We start from the raw sequence: 21,150 nt of genomic DNA on the forward strand, positions 1-21,150 counted from the left end.
CTTTCTCTTGCCAACAGAAGATATTATCTTACCCACCTTGTCTTTTGAAATCTAATAGGAAGTGTTACTGTCTGAAGACTGGTTTCAGAGTAGCAGCCATGTTAGTCTGTATTCACAAAAAGAAAAGGAGTACTTGTGGCACCTTAGAGACTAACCAATTTATTTGAGCATAAGCTTTCGTGAGCTACAGTTCACTTCATCGGATGCTTTCAATGGAAAATACAGTGGGGAGATTTATATACATAGTGAACATGAAACAATGGGTGTTACCATACACACTGTAAGGAGAGTGATCACTTAAGGTGAGCTATTACCAGCAGGAGAGCGGGGGTGGGGGGAGAGAAACCTTTTGTAGTGATAATCAAGGTGGGCCATTTCCAGCAGTTGACAAGAATGTCTGAGGAACAGTGGGGGGAGAGCGGGGAATAAACATGGGGAAATAGTTTTACTTTGTGTAATGACCCATCCACTGTATTCAAGCCTAAGTTAATTGTATCCAGTTTGCAAATTAATTCCAATTCAGCAGTCTCTCTTTGGAGTCTGTTTTTGAAGTTTTTTTGTTGAAGAATTGCCACTTTTAGGTCTGTATTCAAGTGACCAAAGAGATTGAAGTGTTCTCCAACTGGTTTTTGAATGTTCTAATTCTTGACATCAGATTTGTGTCCATTTATTCTTTTACGTAGAGACTGTCCAGTTTGACCAATGTACATGGCAGAGTGGCATTGCTGGCACATACCACATTGGTAGATGTGCAGGTGAACGAGCCTCTGATGGTGTGGCTGATGGGATTAGGCCCTATGATGGTGTCCCCTGAATAGATATGTGGACACAGTTGGCAACGGGTTTTGTTGCAAGGATAGGTTCCTGGGTTAGTGGTTCTGTTGTGTGGTGTGTGGTTGCTGGTGAGTATCTGCTTCAGTTTGGGGGGCTGTCTGTAAGCAAGGACTGGCCTGTTTCCCAAGATCTGTGAGAGTGATGGGTCATCCTTCAGGATAGGTTGTAGATCCTTGATGATGCGTTGGAGAGGTTTTAGTTGGGGGCTGAAGGTAATGGCCCACCTTGATTATCACTACAAAAGTTTTTTTCCCCTCCGTTCTCCTGCTGGTAATAGCTCACCTTAAGTGATCACTCTCCTTACAGTGTGTATGGTAACACCCATTGTTTCATGTTCTCTGTGTATATAAATCTCCCCACTGTATTTTCCACTGAATGCATCCGATGAAGTGAGCTGTAGCTCACGAAAGCTTATGCTCAAATAAATTTGTTAGTTTCTAAGGTGCCATAAGTCCTCCTTTTCTTTTTGTCTGAAGACTGACTGCTTCACCACTGTGACAGAAGCAGATCCATGGAGTGCCTGGGAGTACTCCATGGAGCACAGCTTGAGAACAGAAAATATACACCTGTTAAAAGAAAAGGAGTACTTGTGGCACCTTAGAGACTAACCAATTTATTTGAGCATGAGCTTTCGTGAGCTACAGCTCACTTCATCGGATGCTTACCGTGGAAACTGCAGAAGACCTGTCAATACACCTGTTAGTTATCGTTGTGGTGATGCAAAAAACCCCAAATCATTGTACTGGCAGTTGATGGTTTTTCTGTCCTTCATAACAAGATTATTCAGACTTGAAGTGCAGGGGAATCTTTCTTCTTTGTGAACAGAGTGGAGAGCCACAACATCTTTCGGCACAACTTCTTAATGTTACTTTGTGCCATTGGCTTTGTGATTCTGTTTGTAATGCAGCACCATAGAATCATAGAATATAAGGGTTGGAAGGGACCCCAGAAGGTCATCTAGTCCAACCCCCTGCTCGAAGCAGGACCAATTCCCAGTTAAATCATCCCAGCCAGGGCTTTGTCAAGCCTGACCTTAAAAACCTCTAAGGAAGGAGATTCTACCACCTCCCTAGGTAACGCATTCCAGTGTTTCACCACCCTCTTAGTGAAAAAGTTTTTCCTAATATCCAATCTAAACCTCCCCCACTGCAACTTGAGACCATTACTCCTCGTTCTGTCATCTGCTACCATTGAGAACAGTCTAGAGCCATCCTCTTTGGAACCCCCTTTCAGGTAGTTGAAAGCAGCTATCAAATCCCCCCTCATTCTTCTCTTCTGCAGGCTAAACAATCCCAGCTCCCTCAGCCTCTCCTCATAAGTCATGTGTTCCAGACCCCTAATCATTTTTGTTGCCCTTCGCTGGACTCTCTCCAATTTATCCACATCCTTCTTGAAGTGTGGGGCCCAAAACTGGACACAGTACTCCAGATGAGGCCTCACCAATGTCGAATAGACCATCACATGTTAAAGACAATATAAACATCACAGTGCACCTTAAGGCTGTTGTGTCATGATTATTTTAAGACTCTTGGTGACTCTGACACAATTTGTCCTCCTCCCCTGTCTCTTTCTCTCTTCCCCCATCTTGCCTGCTTGCTGGAAATTTGGAGTGTTTCTCCTCTCTCTCTCTACTCACCCTTTTCTAGGCTGTGTAGAGGCCTGGCAGCTTTAATCCAGTTCTTTAGGGTTTCATGTGCTGCTTGACATGTTTCTGGCAGTGTTCATGTTATCAGTGCTCTGCTCATTCTGCTTGAGACCAAGCAGAGTAAGAGGATATTAATCAAAACCATGTAAAAATTAATCACTTTGCCAATGCTAAAGAGCTGCACGAGGCTCTAGAGCCCCAGGCTGAATATCAATTTTCTCCATTATCTCATAAATAGCTCCCTAAACACACCATTTTTTTTTAAAGGGCATTTTGTGGGACCTGAGTCTACAAAGCGAACTAAGGATCATATGCGCCCCACTGTTGTGTGGCATGTAGGGGAGTGAAATCATTTTAATTGTGCATAAAAGGGGTCATGGGAGAGTATGTGATCTGTAAGGCAGCTGTGTGGTATGTTTTTCTGCCACACTAACTCCTTGTTTGAAGGGAAGTGTGGGAGACAAAGGGTATTGCCCAGCAGTGGGGTGAGGAGTCAGGAAACTACTGCTCTGAATTGCATGTTCCCCTTATGTTGAACTGTACATCATTCAAACACCATTAAAGCAATCACATGCCAGAAACACTATACCAACTGTGAGGGAGGTTTGTGGGGTATTGCCTTATTTTTTCCACTGGTCATTGGCAATTCTCATAGATGCACACTTTGGATAGGTAAGATGCAGTATGTTAGGTTACATTATTTTTTTAAATATTTCCTAAAAACAATATTATCTACTGAATAAAATAAATTGAACAACAGAAAATTGTTCATGTAATATCGAACAAGTAGTTGTAGTATTTTTTGTGTCGAAGATTTTACTTGTCCTGTCTCATTTCTTTTTTAAAAATATAGAATGATCATTTTAATAATAATTGATTACGGATATCATTGGTTCCCCTCCCCACCCCCCAAAAAAAGTTTAGTTGGGCTAGTATGTGAGGGAGTTCCAATCCATGAGGAAAAATAAGACAAAATATTAAATGAACAATAGCAGTACTAAACCCTAATAGGTCCCAACACCTACGTGAAAGTGTAAATCATGCATCGGAGAAAACGGGCACCTTCTGACAACAATAAAAATAAATTAGCATTCCCCAAAGTGTACTACAATTGGAGATGAGCCTGAGATGTAAAACGTTGGGCATATTTGGATCTAGTGTTTTGGTTCTGCACATTATAGATATATTAGAACTAACCACAAAGCTCAGGAAGATTGAGATTTGGGTGTTGGTTCAGACACATCTGTACTTGCAGTCCACTACCTCAAAGAGAGACTTCAACCAACCTTTTGTTTAATTATCATAGAGAAATCCAAAAATCTTGACACAGATAGAATCATCATCTTGATAAGTCAGTATAGACGGAGATTAAAAAAAAAGGGAGAACATATCTTAATAAGGGTTGGCTATAATTCTCACATGGCTATTAGGTTACTGTGTATTTTAAGAGAGATAAGAGAAGGGAAAAAAAGAAAGTAGTTCATCCTGGTTTTGAATTACATTCACTTTGTTGTGATGTGCCTGTGTTGTGGCCAAACTATTTCACCTTCTCAGTCAACTATTTAAAGGTGTCGTATACTCAGCACATAAATCAATTCTGATATGTTAATCTTTTCATGAAAGGAATGTTCAGAGTTTTAGAAGAAGACTAAGAGCTGTTTAATTCTCTTCATCTAATGTCCTGAATCACTGGACTCAACAGAACTTTTCCCTATCTCTAGCCTCATTCCTGTAGAGCCTGCAGATCTATTCATCCATTTAGCTATCTGTGTTCTTATACTGGCACTTATCTCTGTACTATCTGAACACCAACAGTAATCTTTTTCCTTCTCAGCTCTGAATATAGAAGTGTGAATAAAGGTACAACAGTGGGAAAGTTTGGGATACGATACATACTAGAACATTTCATTTACTTCATCTTCATTTTCCCGCAATATCTTCTCAAACACATCCATATACATCCACAAACAAACACTGTGAACCAAGTAAGCTAATTCTCCTACAGGCTGAACAGGAGGAAAGAGAGAGTGCTTATTATTTCTAGCTTTAGTACATGGGAAGCACTCAGATACTACGGTAATGGAGCAGAGGTTCTTCCCACCCTCTGCAAGAAACTCTGATCTTGAGCTCCAAAAAGAGGTTCCCTGTCCAAATCCCAACCTCTTCATGCCTCCTTACCTATGACCTGTTCCTTCACTTCTTAGATTTCTTCACCTTCTCTGTGATCTCCGTACCAAGCAATGTCAGTGTCAATGCTCCCTTCCCAAGTTTTCTTTTCCAGCCTTCCAGCTCTCTCTATAACTTCTCCAATACCTGCAGCTACCCATGCACCTTCCAGGGCCCCTATTGGATACACCCAATTATTCTGCTCCTTCCATATCTCTACCTTTGTGAAGGAAGGGAGCTACTTTTATGTAGCCCACCACACCTTGCACTGGAGTCTCCAACTCTCATCAGCCCAAACTACTACTGCTCCCAGCATTTCTCTGGGCTGAAGCCAGAAACAGGGCAGTATGGGGCATGTGACCTGCCTTAAGGGGACAGTACACCTTGTCACAGGTCCATTTAAGTATTTAGTTAAAGTTATAGATAATACTTGTTTGAATTGCAAACAGGATTGTTGGTGGGCTGGCTGAGAAATGCATAATATATTTTCTCATATATCCTTTACTGTGACCAAAAACGTGTATTGTCCATTTTAGTTATTACTGTACTGCAAATAAAAATCACATGCTATTTTCATAAATTGTATTGCGTGTTTTAACCCATAACAAGGAATGAACTTGTTCTTTATTACTTCATAGGTATCACTGCCCAGTGCCTAAGATTTTTTATGTCCAATTGACTGTTGGTAACAGTGAGTTTTTTGGTGAAGGAAAGACTCGTCAAGCTGCTAGACACAATGCTGCGATGAAGGCTCTTCAAGCTCTCCAGAATGAACCTATCCCAGAAAAATTACCTCAGGTTTGTGATTTAAAAACTTACTGAGCCTCGTTGTCAAACTTTGGTACTCAAATCCCACATTTGGATACTTATGTCATTAAAAGGTTGTGGAAAAACACAGCTTAGTGGATTTTTTCCAGAATTCTCATTCTCTCATTTACTTTTTTTAAAAAATACTAGAAACAGGATGTAATTTCAATCTGAATGAAAACTGTTTTAAAATAACAGGTTAAAAAGCAAGTGATGAGAATAGGAAGGTTCTTGTTATACCTATGATGAAACACTAATAAAGTTTTAAAGTCTAGAAGCTGAGAGGAGAAGGGGAATAAGTGTAGTCATTGGTGTTTGGAGAGAGAGAGATAGCTAGTGGGTGGATTCAATTGTGGGCATGGTTTCCTAGAATCCACAAACTTCTGGGAAATGGACTCTGGTAACATGGTTCTATTAAGCTTACTCTCACAGCTTATTTTTCAGTTTTCAATTTTCATAGTGTTGAATTCACTAGCTGGTTGTTTTTCCTAATAACCATAGTAAATGTGGTAGCAGCTGATCAATTTAGAAAGCAGGTGATTATTGTCAAAAGTCAGTTTATCTAGCTCCACGTGCCTATTGCTGAAGGAAGTGGTAAGGAACAAACTATTGAATAGACTTAAGTTGTGACAACGTATAATTCTTCTAAGGTAAAATGGAAAGATTGTCAAGAGTTGTTAAGAAGCAAAATAGAAAGCTTTGTGGTCATCCCCAAAAGTGCATCAAATACCTATTTAATCCATGACCTCTGAGAATGAATTATTATTAATAAATGTACTTAGTGCCATGATTGTGTTCTACAGACTATGAAAAAGACTGGTCCCTGTCCCAAGAAGTTAATAATGTATTCTGATATTTTTCAGAATAAAAGCCAAATGGTGATGTGTATTTTTGAAGTGAATGTTTGTGCATGAGGAACCTCACTGAGATCACCGACTCACTTTAAATAGGCTATCGAACAGCTGTCAGATGGTTTTAGGCTTTCAGCCTGTTAGTCCCTGCATGGTTCATTAGCTTTCTTCAGTGTTGCATTTGTAAGGATCAGTATTTGCGTTGCTTTAGAAATGAAAATATTCCAACACATTTTAAAAAAATATTTAAGCAAAATAAATTATTAGAACTGTCTCACAGGTAGCTTTGCAAATGAAAAGGTTTATAACAACAAACTTGCCAAGTGACTTGAGCCAGAACACACATACTTGGAAGACACTAAAATGCCCTCAGTGCACTCCCTTTTGGACAATACCTATTGAGATCCTGTGCAGAGCAATAATCTAAAAAAAACCTAAAAATACCTGGAGTTTTTTTTGTTTTAAGCTACCATTTAAATGTGAAATAATTCTGTTTATTAAAAAGAACAATTATGCAACTTTTATTCCTCTTTCTCTTCCCAAACTATACCTGAATCGTCATCATTGTGGATGAGAGAAAATTTTACTAACCCTCGTTAGTTATGCCATCATTCCTTTTCTGGATCAGGGAGAATATTATTTACTTCAAGTCGTTCAACAGGATTGGTTAGGAGTCTTTAAAAAAGAGAATTTAAGAGAATTTAAAAGATCGTAGGAAAATATCACTTCAGTTATGTTTTCCGAAGGCCTGGATGCAGTCTTAAAAAACCCAAGCTGTGAAGTTTGACTAGAGAGACATACTTTTTAGTTCTATACTGTGTTTTGTTTTTTAGTATTATATTTTTTCAGGAAGGGTCCTTGAATTCAAGATGTCCATTAATGAGGACAGGAAAATGTTGCTTATTCTTCACTTGCCAGCGATTATATTTGTTAACATCATTTAGTTTCTGATGTCCCACAAAGTAAACTGCTATCATCCAAGTATATATACTAATTAGTAGTTGTGGGAAATAAATTATATGGGTAGTTCTGTTTAGATGCTCATTTCTTCATGGTCTATGTATGTGAAACTGGAAAAGTTATTTATTTACCCAACAAAAGCAATAGGATCTCAGATTAAACTGTATGTCCCAGTCACAAGAATATAACAGCATCATTTTATCAGGTCCCTCAGGATATCCAGGCTTCCAAAGGATAAGCTGTGGTTGTACAAATCTGAGATTCTTAACTGCAACTTCTGTTGGGCTGTCCACATTGTTCTGTGTCTTTCCAGATCTAACTTAGTAAGGGAAACCTCATCATTTTCTTACCACAAAGCAGACATTTAAAGTTCTCCAACTTTCCAGTTAGACAGGAAGGAATGCATTTTCAGAAGGGCAGCTTCCCTTTTGGGGATGCAGTTTGAGCTCACAATAGACCTGTGAGCACAAATTAGGTAGTTAGAGGTACAGCTACATAGATTTGAACCTGCATTTTACTTTTGCAGCGCAATGAACAGGGAGGCCAGGCCTTGGCTTGATTGAATATATACCCCAACTATCGTCAGCAGTCAAGAGATTTGGAAAAAAATAACTTTTTCCCCACGAGAGTTCAGGGAACTTTGATGTAAAATGAAACTGAGTGTCCATTAGTGAAGTATCTAAAATCTAAGAGAGAAAGGGTGGTCTAGTGGTTAGGGCACTAGCCTAGGACTTGGGAGACCTGGAGTCAGGTCCCTTCTCTGCCATAGACTTCCTGTGGACTTCTGGTACATCACTTAGCCTCTCTGTACATCAATACCCCATCTTTAAATGAGGCTAAATGGTGGTACTTTAGCTCATATGGGGTGTTGGGAGGATAATACATTAAAGACTGTGGTGATCAGATACTATGGAAATGGGCACCATAAACTTACTCAGATAGATAGAACTTGACCATTGGGAGTCCTGTGCAGTTGTGCTGAAGGAGCTGTGCTCAAGAACGAAAATGGGAATGTTATTTTATAATGTGAAGACAAATCTGTCAGCTGCATAAGTAGCATCTGGAAGGGCTTGTACAAGGACCTCAAGTTCTAAAATGAATTTTTGCTCATTTTAACTTGTTTTATTATAAGCAAAAATTATTTTCCTCTGCCATTATGTTTCTTTTCCATCTGAGAGCTGAATTTCTGCAGCCATGTGAGTGATAAAACATCTCCCTTCACAACTAACAGTGATACTTCTTAGGTTTGGTGTAATTTGTATACCTGGAGACTTCTTGCATCATCCTCACAGTATGATCTACCTACAAGTAGAGTGGTAGTGGGCATCGCAAATTAAATACTCTGACAAACAGACAATGTCCTGTATAATATCCTGTACAAACGTTATGGAATTAAGATAAACTTTATTGACTCAGTTTAAACCTTATTGAATTAAGGTTAATACCTTTGGGATATGTTGTATTAAAAATACAACTGGGTATATGTTACTGTGACATTGAATGTACCTTCTCTAGTAGGGAGGGGGGATGCTAATGAACTTCCTATGTATTCAACCCTTTGAAGCCACCCCACTGAAGAGATATGCATATGGAGAATCCAGTCTGAACTAATAGACAAAGAAAGGGGTTTTGGATAAATAGCCTGATTTTACATTGGCTCAGAGTCATCTTTCTGATCCAGCAAACTGACAGAACCCCTGGTCCACAAGAGGGCCCCAGTCCCTAGGGTAGAGTTGGAAGGACTGGGTGCTTGTTCAGAGCTGAAGCTCAGCTGTGATGAATTGGTAACCACAAGGAATTCCCCCTTGGGTGGGGATCTAAAGGTTCTGTTCCTGCCAGAATCCATGTTAGGGATGGGGTGAACCCTGGTAAGCTTATTAACATACATGTAGGTCATTTTATTGTTTTAGATATGTTTTTTCTGTCGTGCTTTTTACCTTAAGAATAAAGTAGACTTGCAGGGGAAGTGATGTGTGTGTGTGACGGGTTGGGTCACAGAAACCCCCTTGGGACTGACCTGATGTGCTGAGACTCCTGTGAGTCTGTTTTCCCTGACAGCTTGGGACTTCAGTACCTTGCCTTTGTGAGCCAGATACACTAGCCTGCTACAAACATAGGCCTAGGTCCGAACCATGTCCCCCAAAAGCTGCAGGCTTAACTGAAAACAGCTTAAGAAGTGCTCCTGTCTCCAACACCCAGATACCCAGTTCCCATTGGGATCCAAACCCCAAATAAATCCGTTTTACTCTGTATAAAGCTTATACAGGGTAAACCCATAAATTGTTCACCCTCTATAACACTGATAAAGAGATATGCACAGCTGTTTGCTCCCCCCGGAATTAATTACTTGCTCTGGGTTAATTAATAAGTAAAAAGTGATTTTACTGAATATAAAAAGTAGGATTTAAGTAGTTTCAAGTAATAACAGACAGAACAAAGTAAGTTACCAAGCAAAATAAAATAAAACACGCAAGTCTAAGCCTCATACAGTAAAGAACTAAATGCAGGTAAATCTCACCCTCAGAGATGTTCCAGTAAGCTTCTTTTACAGACTAGACTTCCTCCTCGTCTGGGTCCAGCAATCACTCACACCCCTGTAGTTACTGTCCTTTGTTCCAGTTTCTTTCAGGCATCTCTTTGGGGTGGAGAGGCTATCTTCTGAGCCAGCTGAAGACACAATGGAGGGGTTTCCAGATGCTTATATAGTCTCTCTTGTGGGTGGAAACCCCTCTCTTCTCCTGTGTTAAATCCCCTCCACAAGATGGAGTTTTGCAGTCACCTGGGCAAGTCACATGTCTATGAATGATTCAGCTTTTTGTAGGCCGGGACTCCATTGTTTACATGTTAGTTTGAACGTTCCCAGGAAAGCTTAGATGTGGATTGGCATCTCCTAAGTTCCATTGTTAGCTAAGTACTCCCAATTACTTGAATAACCCCTTCACACTATGTTGACCAAATCTGCCTTATGTGCTTCCTACAGCAAACACTTTAACTACAAGCATAGACCCAACACTCATAACTTCAGATATAAAAATGATATTTGCATCTGAATAGGATGAATACATTCTGTAGAACATAACCTTTGCAAAGATACATCACATGGCATATCTAGCATAAAACATATTCCAGTTATGTCATATTTACACTCATAAGCATATTTCTATAAAGCATTATACAGTGCAACGTCACAGTGTGGTACCCTATAACTGTAGCAATTATGCCTGTCAGCTGTCTCTAAAGAGAAAGCAAGCAGGTTGACCTTGGACAACCTGTCTGTGCTGGGAAATACGCAGTGAAGACGGGGAACTGTGCAGCCTGGAAATATCCTGCTCAAAAGGAAGAGGGATGAGCCTCTCCACCCAAGAGAGGTGACGGCTGGAAAGCTGGAAGCCTGGGAATGGTGCCCTTGCTGGACCACTGAGGGGAAATACAGGTGCAGTTGTCCTAAATTGTGACAAATACAAACCAATGACTCAGTTCCATCTGGTGTTTGTGCATCTGAACTGTGATGTAGGCCTAACATAGACTATAAAATCCTTGAGATGGAAACCATGAATTCCTCTACGTTCAGTACAGTATAGAGCACGGTAAATAATACATAAATAGGTACTGTTCATCCTTTGGCCTTCATAAGCAGGTGTCTGTTTAATGCAGATGTCTCAATATTTCTTTCAAATTATGAGGTTTTTTTTTTTTAACTTAATGTGAGGCACACAAAATCTTTTAGACATGTTAAAGCACTGAAAATAAATTTTGTGGACTTGGTACTACGTTGTGCAAAGTGTGGAGAAAGCACAAGGTGAACAGCAGTGAGCACGACAGGAAGTGTATAGGAATCTGAACCTGCACTAATGAAAGAACTACTTTGTGGCTGCCAAATTACCACTGCCAACTAGCAGAAGTGAGGCCTAAGAAGCGAACGCATAGCTGAGAGCTTCAGACTTATGATGAGGGTTACATTTAAATCCATAAATCTTTAGAAACTCTCGTAATTTCTACATGACCTTCCCCTTATGCACTTTGGCTTCCTTACATTCAAGAAGATGTGGAAGAAGCTTGAGACTTACTGCTGCTCAGGGCTGAGGACTGTGCCTAATCCATAATGTTACTTGTGCCTTTGCCAAGCCTGTGCTTACATTTGCACTCCCTGCAAGAATATTCATAAACTCAGAGATTTTAAGGGGAAGAAGGGACCTTTATTACCTACAGAGCACAGGCCATAGAATTTTACCTAGGAATTCCTGCATCAGTCCCAAAACTTCTGTCTGAGCTTGAGCAAAGCTTTTAGAAAGACATCCAACCATGATTTAAAAGATTTTATCACACCCAAGGTAAATTGTTCCAGTGGTTAAGTAACCTGATTGTAAAAAATAAATTACACTTTTATTTCTAGTCTGAATTTGTTTAGCTTTAGCTTCCATCCATTAGATCTCATTATGCCTTTGACTGCTAGATTTGAAGAGCTCCCTGCTATCAGAAATCTTCCCCCCATGTAGGTGGTTCCAGACTGTGGTTAACTCACCTTATAACCTTTTCTTTGTTAAGACAAATTGATTAGGCTTCTCTCACTGTAAATCAGGTTTTCCAAACCACGGATCATGCTTGTAGCTCTTTTCTGAACCCTTTTTGTCAATGTCTATTTTAAAGTGTGGCCCCCAGAACTAGACACAGCATTCCAGTAGTGGTCTTGCTAATGCAGTCTTCAGTGGTAACAACACCTCCCTACTTCTATTCGGTATTCCCCTATTATATATCCCAGGAGTTCATTTGTTTTCTTAGCCTCTGCAACCTGCTGCAAGTTCATGTTTAGTTCATTATCCTCCATGACCCCCTAAGTCCTTTTCTAAGTCACTGCTTTCCAAAATACAGTCTGCTATCCTATAAGTGTGACCTGCATTCTTGGTTCCAGGTGTGTGACCTTGTATTTAGCTGTACTAACATACATGATGTTCAAGTGAGTTCCCCTTACCACATGATCCAGATCTCTCTGTAGAACTGACCTGTCCTGGACATTATTTACCCTTTCTCTAAATATTTGTATCACCTGTAAACTTTAGCAGTAATGATTTTGTGTTTTCTTCCAGACCATTGCTAAAAATATTGAAGAGCATTTTCAGGGTCAAAGCTTAAATTGGAAAGCTAGCTGAGTGTTTGGACCCTGTTTGTAGACTTTTGTGACCATTTGCTGAGATAAATAAAGGCTTTCCATTCCTGTACATTTTAGTAGTTTGTTTCTTATGCATAAGTTTAAATGTATAAATAGTTTATAAAAGGTTATTAATATAATTTATACTTATTGTGAAGAATGTGGGTATTATCTGTATTTATATATATATAAATAGTAGTAGTTAAATTTATATATAATCTGTGCACCAGCAGGGTCCACATGGGCCAGTTAGTGCAAGATATGCTATTGTGAATTAAAATGTACACCCTTCTGGTATGGATTAAAGCACTGTTTAAATAAGCCTTTAGTTAGCTTTGGTCTGGAGAAGCCAAACTCAGTGACTCTGGACAGCCCTCATTTCTGGTGCCCAAACAGACAATGTAGGTGTTAATCTTTGAAAGTTTACCTCAACTGATATAGAAACAGAACCCACAAAATGGGGAAAGATCCTTGTCTGAAACAAACCTCAGGGGCTTTTCAGGTGGGAAAGCACTTTTAAAAGCTGAGTCTCTGTGGAGACAGGAGAACACTGACTGGCAGACAGAGCTGAGGGGCACAAGCTACAGAGATGCAGCGTGCCTCAACAAACCCAATATGGGGGAATGCCTGGGACAAATGGAGCCTTCTGAACTTGCAAGGAAAGGCTAAGGTATAGATAGGATAATATGTTGTTAGGCCTTTTGTTTTATTTTGTTGTTATGATCCTAAGGGTAATTAAATAATACTTTGTTTGGAAGAAACTGTTCTCTGTCACTGCATTTTCATGCTGGTGATGAGCTCCTGGAGTGAAAATCTAAGCAGTGGCTAAAACTCAGCAGGCCCTGCTGAGGATATGGTTCGTAGATGGGTACTGTAACCTAGTGGCCCAGTCAGAGAGTGGGGATAAATCACAGAACTCCACCTTGAGAGAAATACAGATGTGGGCTGGTACTTGGAAGGGATGTCCATGGGAAGAGAGAGAGGTCAAAGACACAGGCTGCCCTGGAACTGTAAACAGTTTTGTTATGGACATGAATAGTGTGTGTTATAGACTGTTATAAACCGTGTTTCTAATCAGCTTAAAAGTCTGTAAAAATTGCTTGCTTGCTTATTTATTTATCCTTTATAACCATGTATAAATGTTCCTTTAATATAAGGCATGGCTACGTTTTGTGTTGATTTTACAGGTAAGTGGATGGCGGGTAATGTGTTATACGATGTGACTTATAGGGAGTCAGGAACACTTGCAGGGCCAAAAAATGTAATGGCTGTTCAGACAAGTGACTGTAATTAATAGGTGAACATCAAAAGAAGTTTCACTCTGGAAGGAGTAGAGACTAAGTTATTTCATAAATGTGACATTTTAACAAACCACTAAGGCCTGGGCTACACTTAGCTGAAGATGAAGCATCTTAGTTTGACTTACCTGGCCTTCCTCACAGCAGCAAGTTGACCGTCGACTCTGCTTACTCCTCCTGCTGAGGTGGAGTACAGGCATCGATTTGGGGATTGATTTATTACGTCTAGACGAGATGCGCTAGATCGATCCCCGATAGATTGATCACTACCCATAGTAACTCTCTGTAATTTATACTTTTAATATTTATTGGTAATTATTTCAATCTCTTTAAAGTTAAACAAATTATGAAATATTGCAGTTCACAACAATATTGTTTTGGTGGAAATATATTCTAGACATTGAGGAATAAAGGGGAAATTGTATTTCTGCTCCTTGAAAGCAAGTATTTTAATATGCTTACCTTGTTTTATATGATGCAGAATGGAGAGGCAGGAAAGGAAACAGAAGAAGAAAAAGATGCAAACAAATCTGAGATCAGCATAGTGTTTGAAATTGCCTTGAAGCGCAACATGCCTGTCAGTTTTGAGGTATGTGTTATATATGTGAGTAGACCAGTTTATATATTGAGCTGTTCTGCTGTCTTCCGAGTGTTTATAAAAATGTAATAAGCAACAACTAAAAGCAAAAGGGCTGGGTGAGAGCATTCATTACAAATAAATGCATGCAAATTCTAAATAAGAAAAGAAATTGAAAATTAATCCGAGTCTAAGGTGTCATTTTATATTATTAAATTGGCTGCTCTGTCAAATAAATGTGGGCCAAACATGTAGACACTGATAGGTCCATTGTCCTTCAGTCTTTAATGGATGGTAGAGTGACTCTTTGTTTATCCTTTGCCATCATGGGGTGTAAATTGGAATTGATAGCCACATTCAACACAGGAAAAAAAAACCCAAAAAAACAAACCACACACTCCGAGAGAGAGGCAACCTAGACCTTCTCTCCTAATCCTGGGAGATGCTGCAAGACATTGAGACACCATGAAAGCTCCCATAAGGACACTTAACACATGTCCCCTTCTCAAAGAGTTATTGGAAATGCCCTCACTTTTTTTTTTCGTATCTCTGCTTCAGTCTCCACATCTTTCTCCTCCTCAAATCCCATTTTATCTATGGGCCAGACTCTCTCTTAATGTTCCTTATTTAGGCCCTAATCCTGTCAGTACTTCAGCACATGCATAACTTTACTCACATAACTAGTCACCTAGACTACAATTGCTTATATAGTTAATGGTTGTATTATTTATCTAGTGCTATAAGGGTACAAGCTGCTTTACAGTAATGGTGCCAAACAAATAACAGGTTCCTTGCCACAGAAGGGTTTATACTCCACAGCCACATGCTCCTACATTGTAGGGTTTCATAGGGCAGCCTGCCTGGAACACCCTCCTGTGGTAGGTTATGGCATGACAGGTACACCTGCTTCAGTTTTCCCTCCCAGGTGGCCTAATATCACTTCTGGCTTTCTTATTTCAATATTACCCCTCCTTGGGACTAGTTTATTACAGCACCATAGTCCACAAGAGGAGTCCCAAATATGTAGTCCAATTCTCACCCCAGTGCAAGCCGTCATTAAAACTTAAGACCTCTCATTCCTCAGTGCCCCGCATACTGGTGAATTCAACCATGCCCAGACTTTCAGTCCTCTCCTGTCCTTGTTCCAGGACAGCCACCTCAGCCCTTCCAACAGTCTCATTCTTCTCAGTGGGAGTGCCCACAGCCTCTCTGCTGGGAGTATCCTTCACTCCCCCTGGCACTCTCACGGTTCTGGCTCTCTGGCCCTGGAGATGTCAGTGGGTAAGCTACTCTGCTGCTCCTCCTGTCTTCAGCCCTTTCTGGCCCTCAGTTCCAGCTCTCAGGCTTAGGGTCAGCAGGCAACTCCCTCTGCTGCTCCTCCTGTCTTCAGCCCTCTCTCAGGAATGCCAACCAGCAAACTGCTTGTGCTGTTCTCCTGCCTTGTCCCAGAAACTACCTTCAGCTTTCTTCTGGGACTCCTCCAGTTCTCTGATCTCGCCTGCCCTTCCTGACTGAAACAGTTTGCTCTGACTCTCTGGGAGTCCTTCTCACTGGGTCTCTCCCTGATCCTTTATAGCACCTAGGTGCTGCATCTCCCTCTTAATTGGCCAAATGGGAGCACCAGCTGTGGCACAGGGGTGCTGGCTCCAACTTCAAATATAGGGGCCATTTACCCTGTGATGGAGTCATACAAATCAGTACACTTAACATATAGGGAGATGGGTAATGAGTCACACAGTAGTTGGGCGTTTGGAAGATTTTTGAAGGTAAAGAGTGACGGTGCTTTGGAGGTGTTAATCAGGAGGTTGTTGCAGCCATAAGTGGTGTCAAGTAAGAAGACGCGAAGATGGGAATGTCTGATACAGGGAAACTCTCTACTGTGCCATTTGCATGAGAATATTCTGAAGAATGTTATTACTATTAATGATGTTTCCATAAATTATAAAAGGATAATTTCTTGCCCGCCTACCAAGAGGGAACAACATATAATTAATTCCCTCTGATTTTAAAAAACTTCCCAATATAATTTTTTTTTAATCTCTCAAAAACATAACAATTTTTCTGTGTGTGTTATTTAGTGTCATTAAATGTAAATGTTGTTGACATTCTTAGGTAGAATTGAAGCTTAACCTGTGTATTGTTTTAAAAAGATACCTTATATTTCAGTAAAATGACTAACCAATTTGTGATAATCTACAGGATCTGGTGTTTCTAATGAGATTGTTCTCAAGAATATTTTGTATTATTCCAGTCATGCATTAAAGCTTTCATTATCTTTATCATACGATAGCTGTAGAATGCTCAGCAATTTCTTCATCTGACAAAGCTTTAGTAAATATTAAAGCTGTGCTCTGTTACATAGATGAGCAAATGGTTAAAGATATTTAACGTTTCATGTGAACAGTTTTCCAGAATTGCATAATATTTGGAGAATGGGGAGAGTTTGTAATGTAACTTAGGGGCCAGGTTCTGCCCTATGATGTCAGTGTGGCTGTATGGGTGGAACAGAGCAGAATTTGGTCCTGGCAGTTTGGCTAATGGGGAATTACACAATCACATAATCTCACTTACTCTGCCTGATAAAGTAAAGCTAGTATTTGTTCTCCAAGAACTTCCAGAAGCCATGTAAAGCAGTTTCTGTGTATTAAAGAATTGATTTTTAAAAATGCCTTAAAGTATCAATATTCTATAGCATAACAATTTTACTCTAGCCCAGTAGCTGGTATGTGCTTTCCGGGGCTGTTTAGAGGCCAGACGGATAATAGCATCCCCCCACTGCAGCAACTTGCAGCTATTTTAGCACTTGTGTGGGTCTGTTACGGAGCAGGTTTTAAAGATGAGTACGGTCGTCAGTCACCCTATGACAAGGGTAGTCAATTATTTTTTGTCAAGGACCAAATTTCTTGGTCAAGGTCCAGACTCCAGAGAAAAAAATAATAAGAAAAACAATAATGATAATAAGTAAATGAAAAGATTTCAGGGTCTGTTCAAAAGCATCTGGCGGTCCGGATTTGGTCCATAGTCCACCAATTGACTACCCCTGCCCTATGAGCTGTTGCTGCAGAGCAAGGGTTTTGCCTATTGCTTCCTGCTGGGCAGTATAGAGAAATCTCAGCCTTTTGCCTTCATTATTTCATGGAGGTTTATGCATTTATGTTCTGTGTGTGTGTTCTGGTTTTTTTCCACTCTTTAAAGACAGGACTATAATTTAATGTTGCAGTTGGCAAATTTTGAAGGGAGAACCATGCATTGTTTGGGTGGAAAATACCATGTGTCAGGGTGTGGCAGTGTATCCCCACCCTGTCTCCTGTTGAAGCGGACCATGGATGTGCTGACACCACGGTTACTGTCCACCCAACTGTTTCAGGCCTTATCATGATAAGGCACAAAAGATTCAAAAGGGCAGCCCTTGGGTTCAGGGCAGTGAGGCCTAGTGGCCAGCCTCAGTACTGTGGCCCTTGAGTTCAGGGCTGTGCGGCCAAGGGGCCAGAGTCATTTCAGCTGCCTTCCTGGTCAGGGCCATGCAGCCTAGTGGCCAGAGTCAGTACAGCTGCCCTTAGGGTCAGGGCTGTGTGGCCTAGGGGCCAGAGTCAGACAAGTGGGCCCCCACCTAAGGGTTGATGGTGGTGGGGGAGAGTAGGGGGACCCAGCTCCTCCCTCTCTCCTGGGTCCCGAGACAGGGCCCTGTCAGTCGTGAGCATGGTCACCATCCTGTCAGCGGGATTCCTACTGCAAGACGCTGACCTTCCTCGGGTGCGAGGTACCACTCACTCCACTCCCCAGGCCACTTCCTCCCCTGAGTCCTGAAGCTGGGGTCCGTTTGTTGTTGGGGTCTCCAAGCTTCTTGGCATAGGTAGCTTGTTGGGACTCTGACTTCTGTTGACTGGCTGTGGGTAACTGGTCTCCAGTCTGGGCCTCAGGCTCTCTGGTTCCTACAGTCAGGGGCTGAAGCAGGCTCCTGGGCTGGAGCCTCCCCTGAGTGTCCTCCTTCCCCAGTAGTCAGCCTGTAATGAGCTGGGCTTCTCTCCTTTATACTAGTGCAGCATTTGGAGAATGCCCAGTCAGGTCTAAGGGGCGGGACTTGCACCACCTATATTGTGGGATTAACCCTTTCCTCCTAGTGCGTGGTATGCATGCGCCATCACAGATGGCTTTCGCGTCAGTTACATGTTTCCCTTTGCTAGGAGTCACAATGAAAATTTCTTTCCCTGTCTTGTTTTCAGCTTTCAGGCTGAGATGGGGAGTCTAAGGAGGTTTAACTGATTTGGCCTACTCAAGGCTTTAGAACAACTATACAAGATTGCTATTGTCCTCTTGCCAGGGGCTAGTTTTTTATTTTAATTACTTTATTTATTTTGGGTGGGCAAGTAAAATAACATCAATTTTTCATTATCAACATCAAGAGTGAGAAGATTTTGGTCTGGCAAATTTTCATGATGATTATGCAAGACTGCATGAGGAGAAGTAGGAGAGAAGTGTCTTTCTGTCCCATTGGCATTGAGAGGCAGGAAGGACCCAAGCTAATCACTTGGAAAGATAATGGATTGCCTAATGCTGTGACCAAGTTCTCATCATGAGATTTGGTGCCCGTTCTCAGGCCTACCAGTCTCTAAGCACATGTTTGGTAGTTCCCTTCTAGCAAGGGTGGAAGGATGTCAATTTTCCTCACTCTGACGTGTGGGGACTTCTTGCTCAAAGGGTTTAACAGTAGAGTTTCTATATGTTTGATAAAGATGTGGATTTTTTTTTAAACTGGCAAAATACCACATTTCTGCCTGTGTTTTCATTTGCATTAACCTGTGGATTTATTTTGGTATTTTCTCAAACCTTAAACAGGGATGGTTATAATTGACTTTGGGCTTGTCTAGATTAGGCCCTCCCACAATTTGGGCTATGGGGGTGTGAATAGCAGTGTGCACCAAAGTGCTGTGCTGTAACACCCTATGTGGATGCTTTATTATAGTTCTGTTTGAAGAAGATTCTGTTAACATGAACTAGGAACCTTTAGTTCACACATGCTGCGTCCACACGGGGGAGTTAAAGTGCAGCACTTTGCACACTATACACCCCTGTAGTCTGAACTGAGGGGCTGTGTAGACATAGCCTTCGTTTCATCTACTCGGCTTTTTTTCTGCTTCTCTGTTAGGGTTTAAAAATGTCTCCATTTAATCTCAATCTCATCTTTCAAAATGCCATCTGTGGGCTTCTCCTTTGCTTTGTCCTGTCAGCAGGGGTTGGGGGCTCATGTTTTACATCTTCAAGCATTCTTCTCAAGTGTGTCTTCCAAGCTGAGATCAGCCTTCTGCATGTACTCCTAGAAAAAGGTGTGTTGAGGCACTGAAGATCTTCCTGTAGTCTTTGCCCCCATGATGACCACTAGCTCGTTAGTCTCTGGCCAACATATCCCACATCTCATCATCTCAAATGACCCAGACATCTCAGTCTACACTCTCCCTTACTTCACTGCTATTGTGCTCCTGTTTTTTAATTTGTCAGAGTGATTCATTAAATTGACCTGAATTCATCCCTGTTATAATTTAACCTTTGGCATGACACCAGGCATGAATTTGGCCCATTGTATGGTCTCATGGTGGAATAAGACTGACAGAGAAAAATATTGCTGTTGCTGCTACTCAGATTCTCAGCTGCAGGATGAATCTCTCAACTCAAGGAGCATTGTAGTGTGCTAGCATCTAAAGTGGGTAGCATTTTTGTTTAGTGACGATTGAACTCAGTTATAAACCTCTGTATTCTTGGATTTATAGCACAAATGTTTTAAAGCATATTAAGTAGAGGAAGCTTTAAAACACTCTGAATTTCTGGGGTCAGCCAAAAAAAGGTTTTAGGTTAAGATGGTTGTTGCAAAAAAACCTAACTTTGGTATTGGGCCTGATCCAAAGCCCACTGACGTCAATAAGAGTCTTTGCCGGCCATTATTTTCCATGTGCAGTGTATCTACAATATAAAGGGTTAAAGAGACACTAGGTTTTTTTTAAAAAAAATTCTTTTTACATTAAAAATACTTTTTAGGAACTTGACAGTGGTATTTCTTCCGCAAGTAGTTTTGCCCTTTCCCATTTGGTCAATATAAATATTTCTGTATGTTTCTTTTGTCTGAGTATGAGTAGTTTTATAAATACATTATACTATATAAGAATACAAACACCTATCCTGTGCTATTGCCAGGATCATGATTTCAAACACTCAAAAGATGGGAAATGAAAACGCTAAAGTTCTTGTAGTCATTTTAAATTAAACATGTTCCACAATCTGTCCATGTTATACTATTCATATAACAACATCCGGTAATATACTAAGGTACAAATTTAAAAGAGACTGGAAGATACCATTGCTGTGAAGACATAACCTCTTTTCCCCTGACTTCAGGGTTGAAAATTATTGCACAAAAGCCTTGAGGTGTACTTTCATATTTTAATTTTCCTAGTTTAAAAATAAAAGAATGTTAAAATCTTTTGCACAGTATAAGTTCTGCTCTGCTGGAGGTTTAGGGTGTTCCAAAAAGAAAGAAACTCTGGGTCAGAATTTTTGGCCTGCTATGTACCATCTGTGCCCCTTCAGAAGGAAAATGGAACAGAAACGCTAGATCTCCCTCTTTTGACCACGCTGGAAATTCACAACTAGACTGATCAAGCCCTGTGTACGGAGAAAGGATGTAAGAAACCTCTACGGCCTAGTTGCAATCTTTGCATGGTGTTAAATGCAAGGGTAAAATCTTGACTTAATTGAAGTCGGTGGTAAAACTTCCATTGGCTTTAGTGGGGCTGGGATTTCAGGCAGGGTCCTCTTCTAACTAGTGCCATAATAGTGCACTCTAGGGTGGGGAGGAAATTCTTATCTCAGTACAA

At 40.7% G+C, this 21,150-nt stretch overlaps 1 protein-coding gene across 13 annotated transcripts in view; it reads left to right on the top strand.

The window, feature by feature from the left end:
• The window catches only part of STAU2 (staufen double-stranded RNA binding protein 2), a 230,194-nt gene that overhangs the window by 54,104 nt on the left and 154,940 nt on the right, over positions 1–21,150 (top strand). For all 13 annotated transcript variants that reach the window (XR_012666950.1, XM_075125115.1, XM_075125109.1 and 10 more), the window contains 2 exons: positions 5,284–5,443; positions 14,189–14,296. Coding sequence is in view for 12 of the 13 variants with exons in the window: in XM_075125115.1 (XP_074981216.1) it covers positions 5,284–5,443; positions 14,189–14,296 (268 nt within the window). In the remaining variant the exon portion in view is untranslated. The remainder of the gene's footprint in view (positions 1–5,283; positions 5,444–14,188; positions 14,297–21,150) is intronic.

This window comes from Caretta caretta, chromosome 2, assembly GCF_965140235.1.
Source record: "Caretta caretta isolate rCarCar2 chromosome 2, rCarCar1.hap1, whole genome shotgun sequence".
NCBI classification, from domain to species: Eukaryota; Metazoa; Chordata; order Testudines; family Cheloniidae; genus Caretta; species Caretta caretta.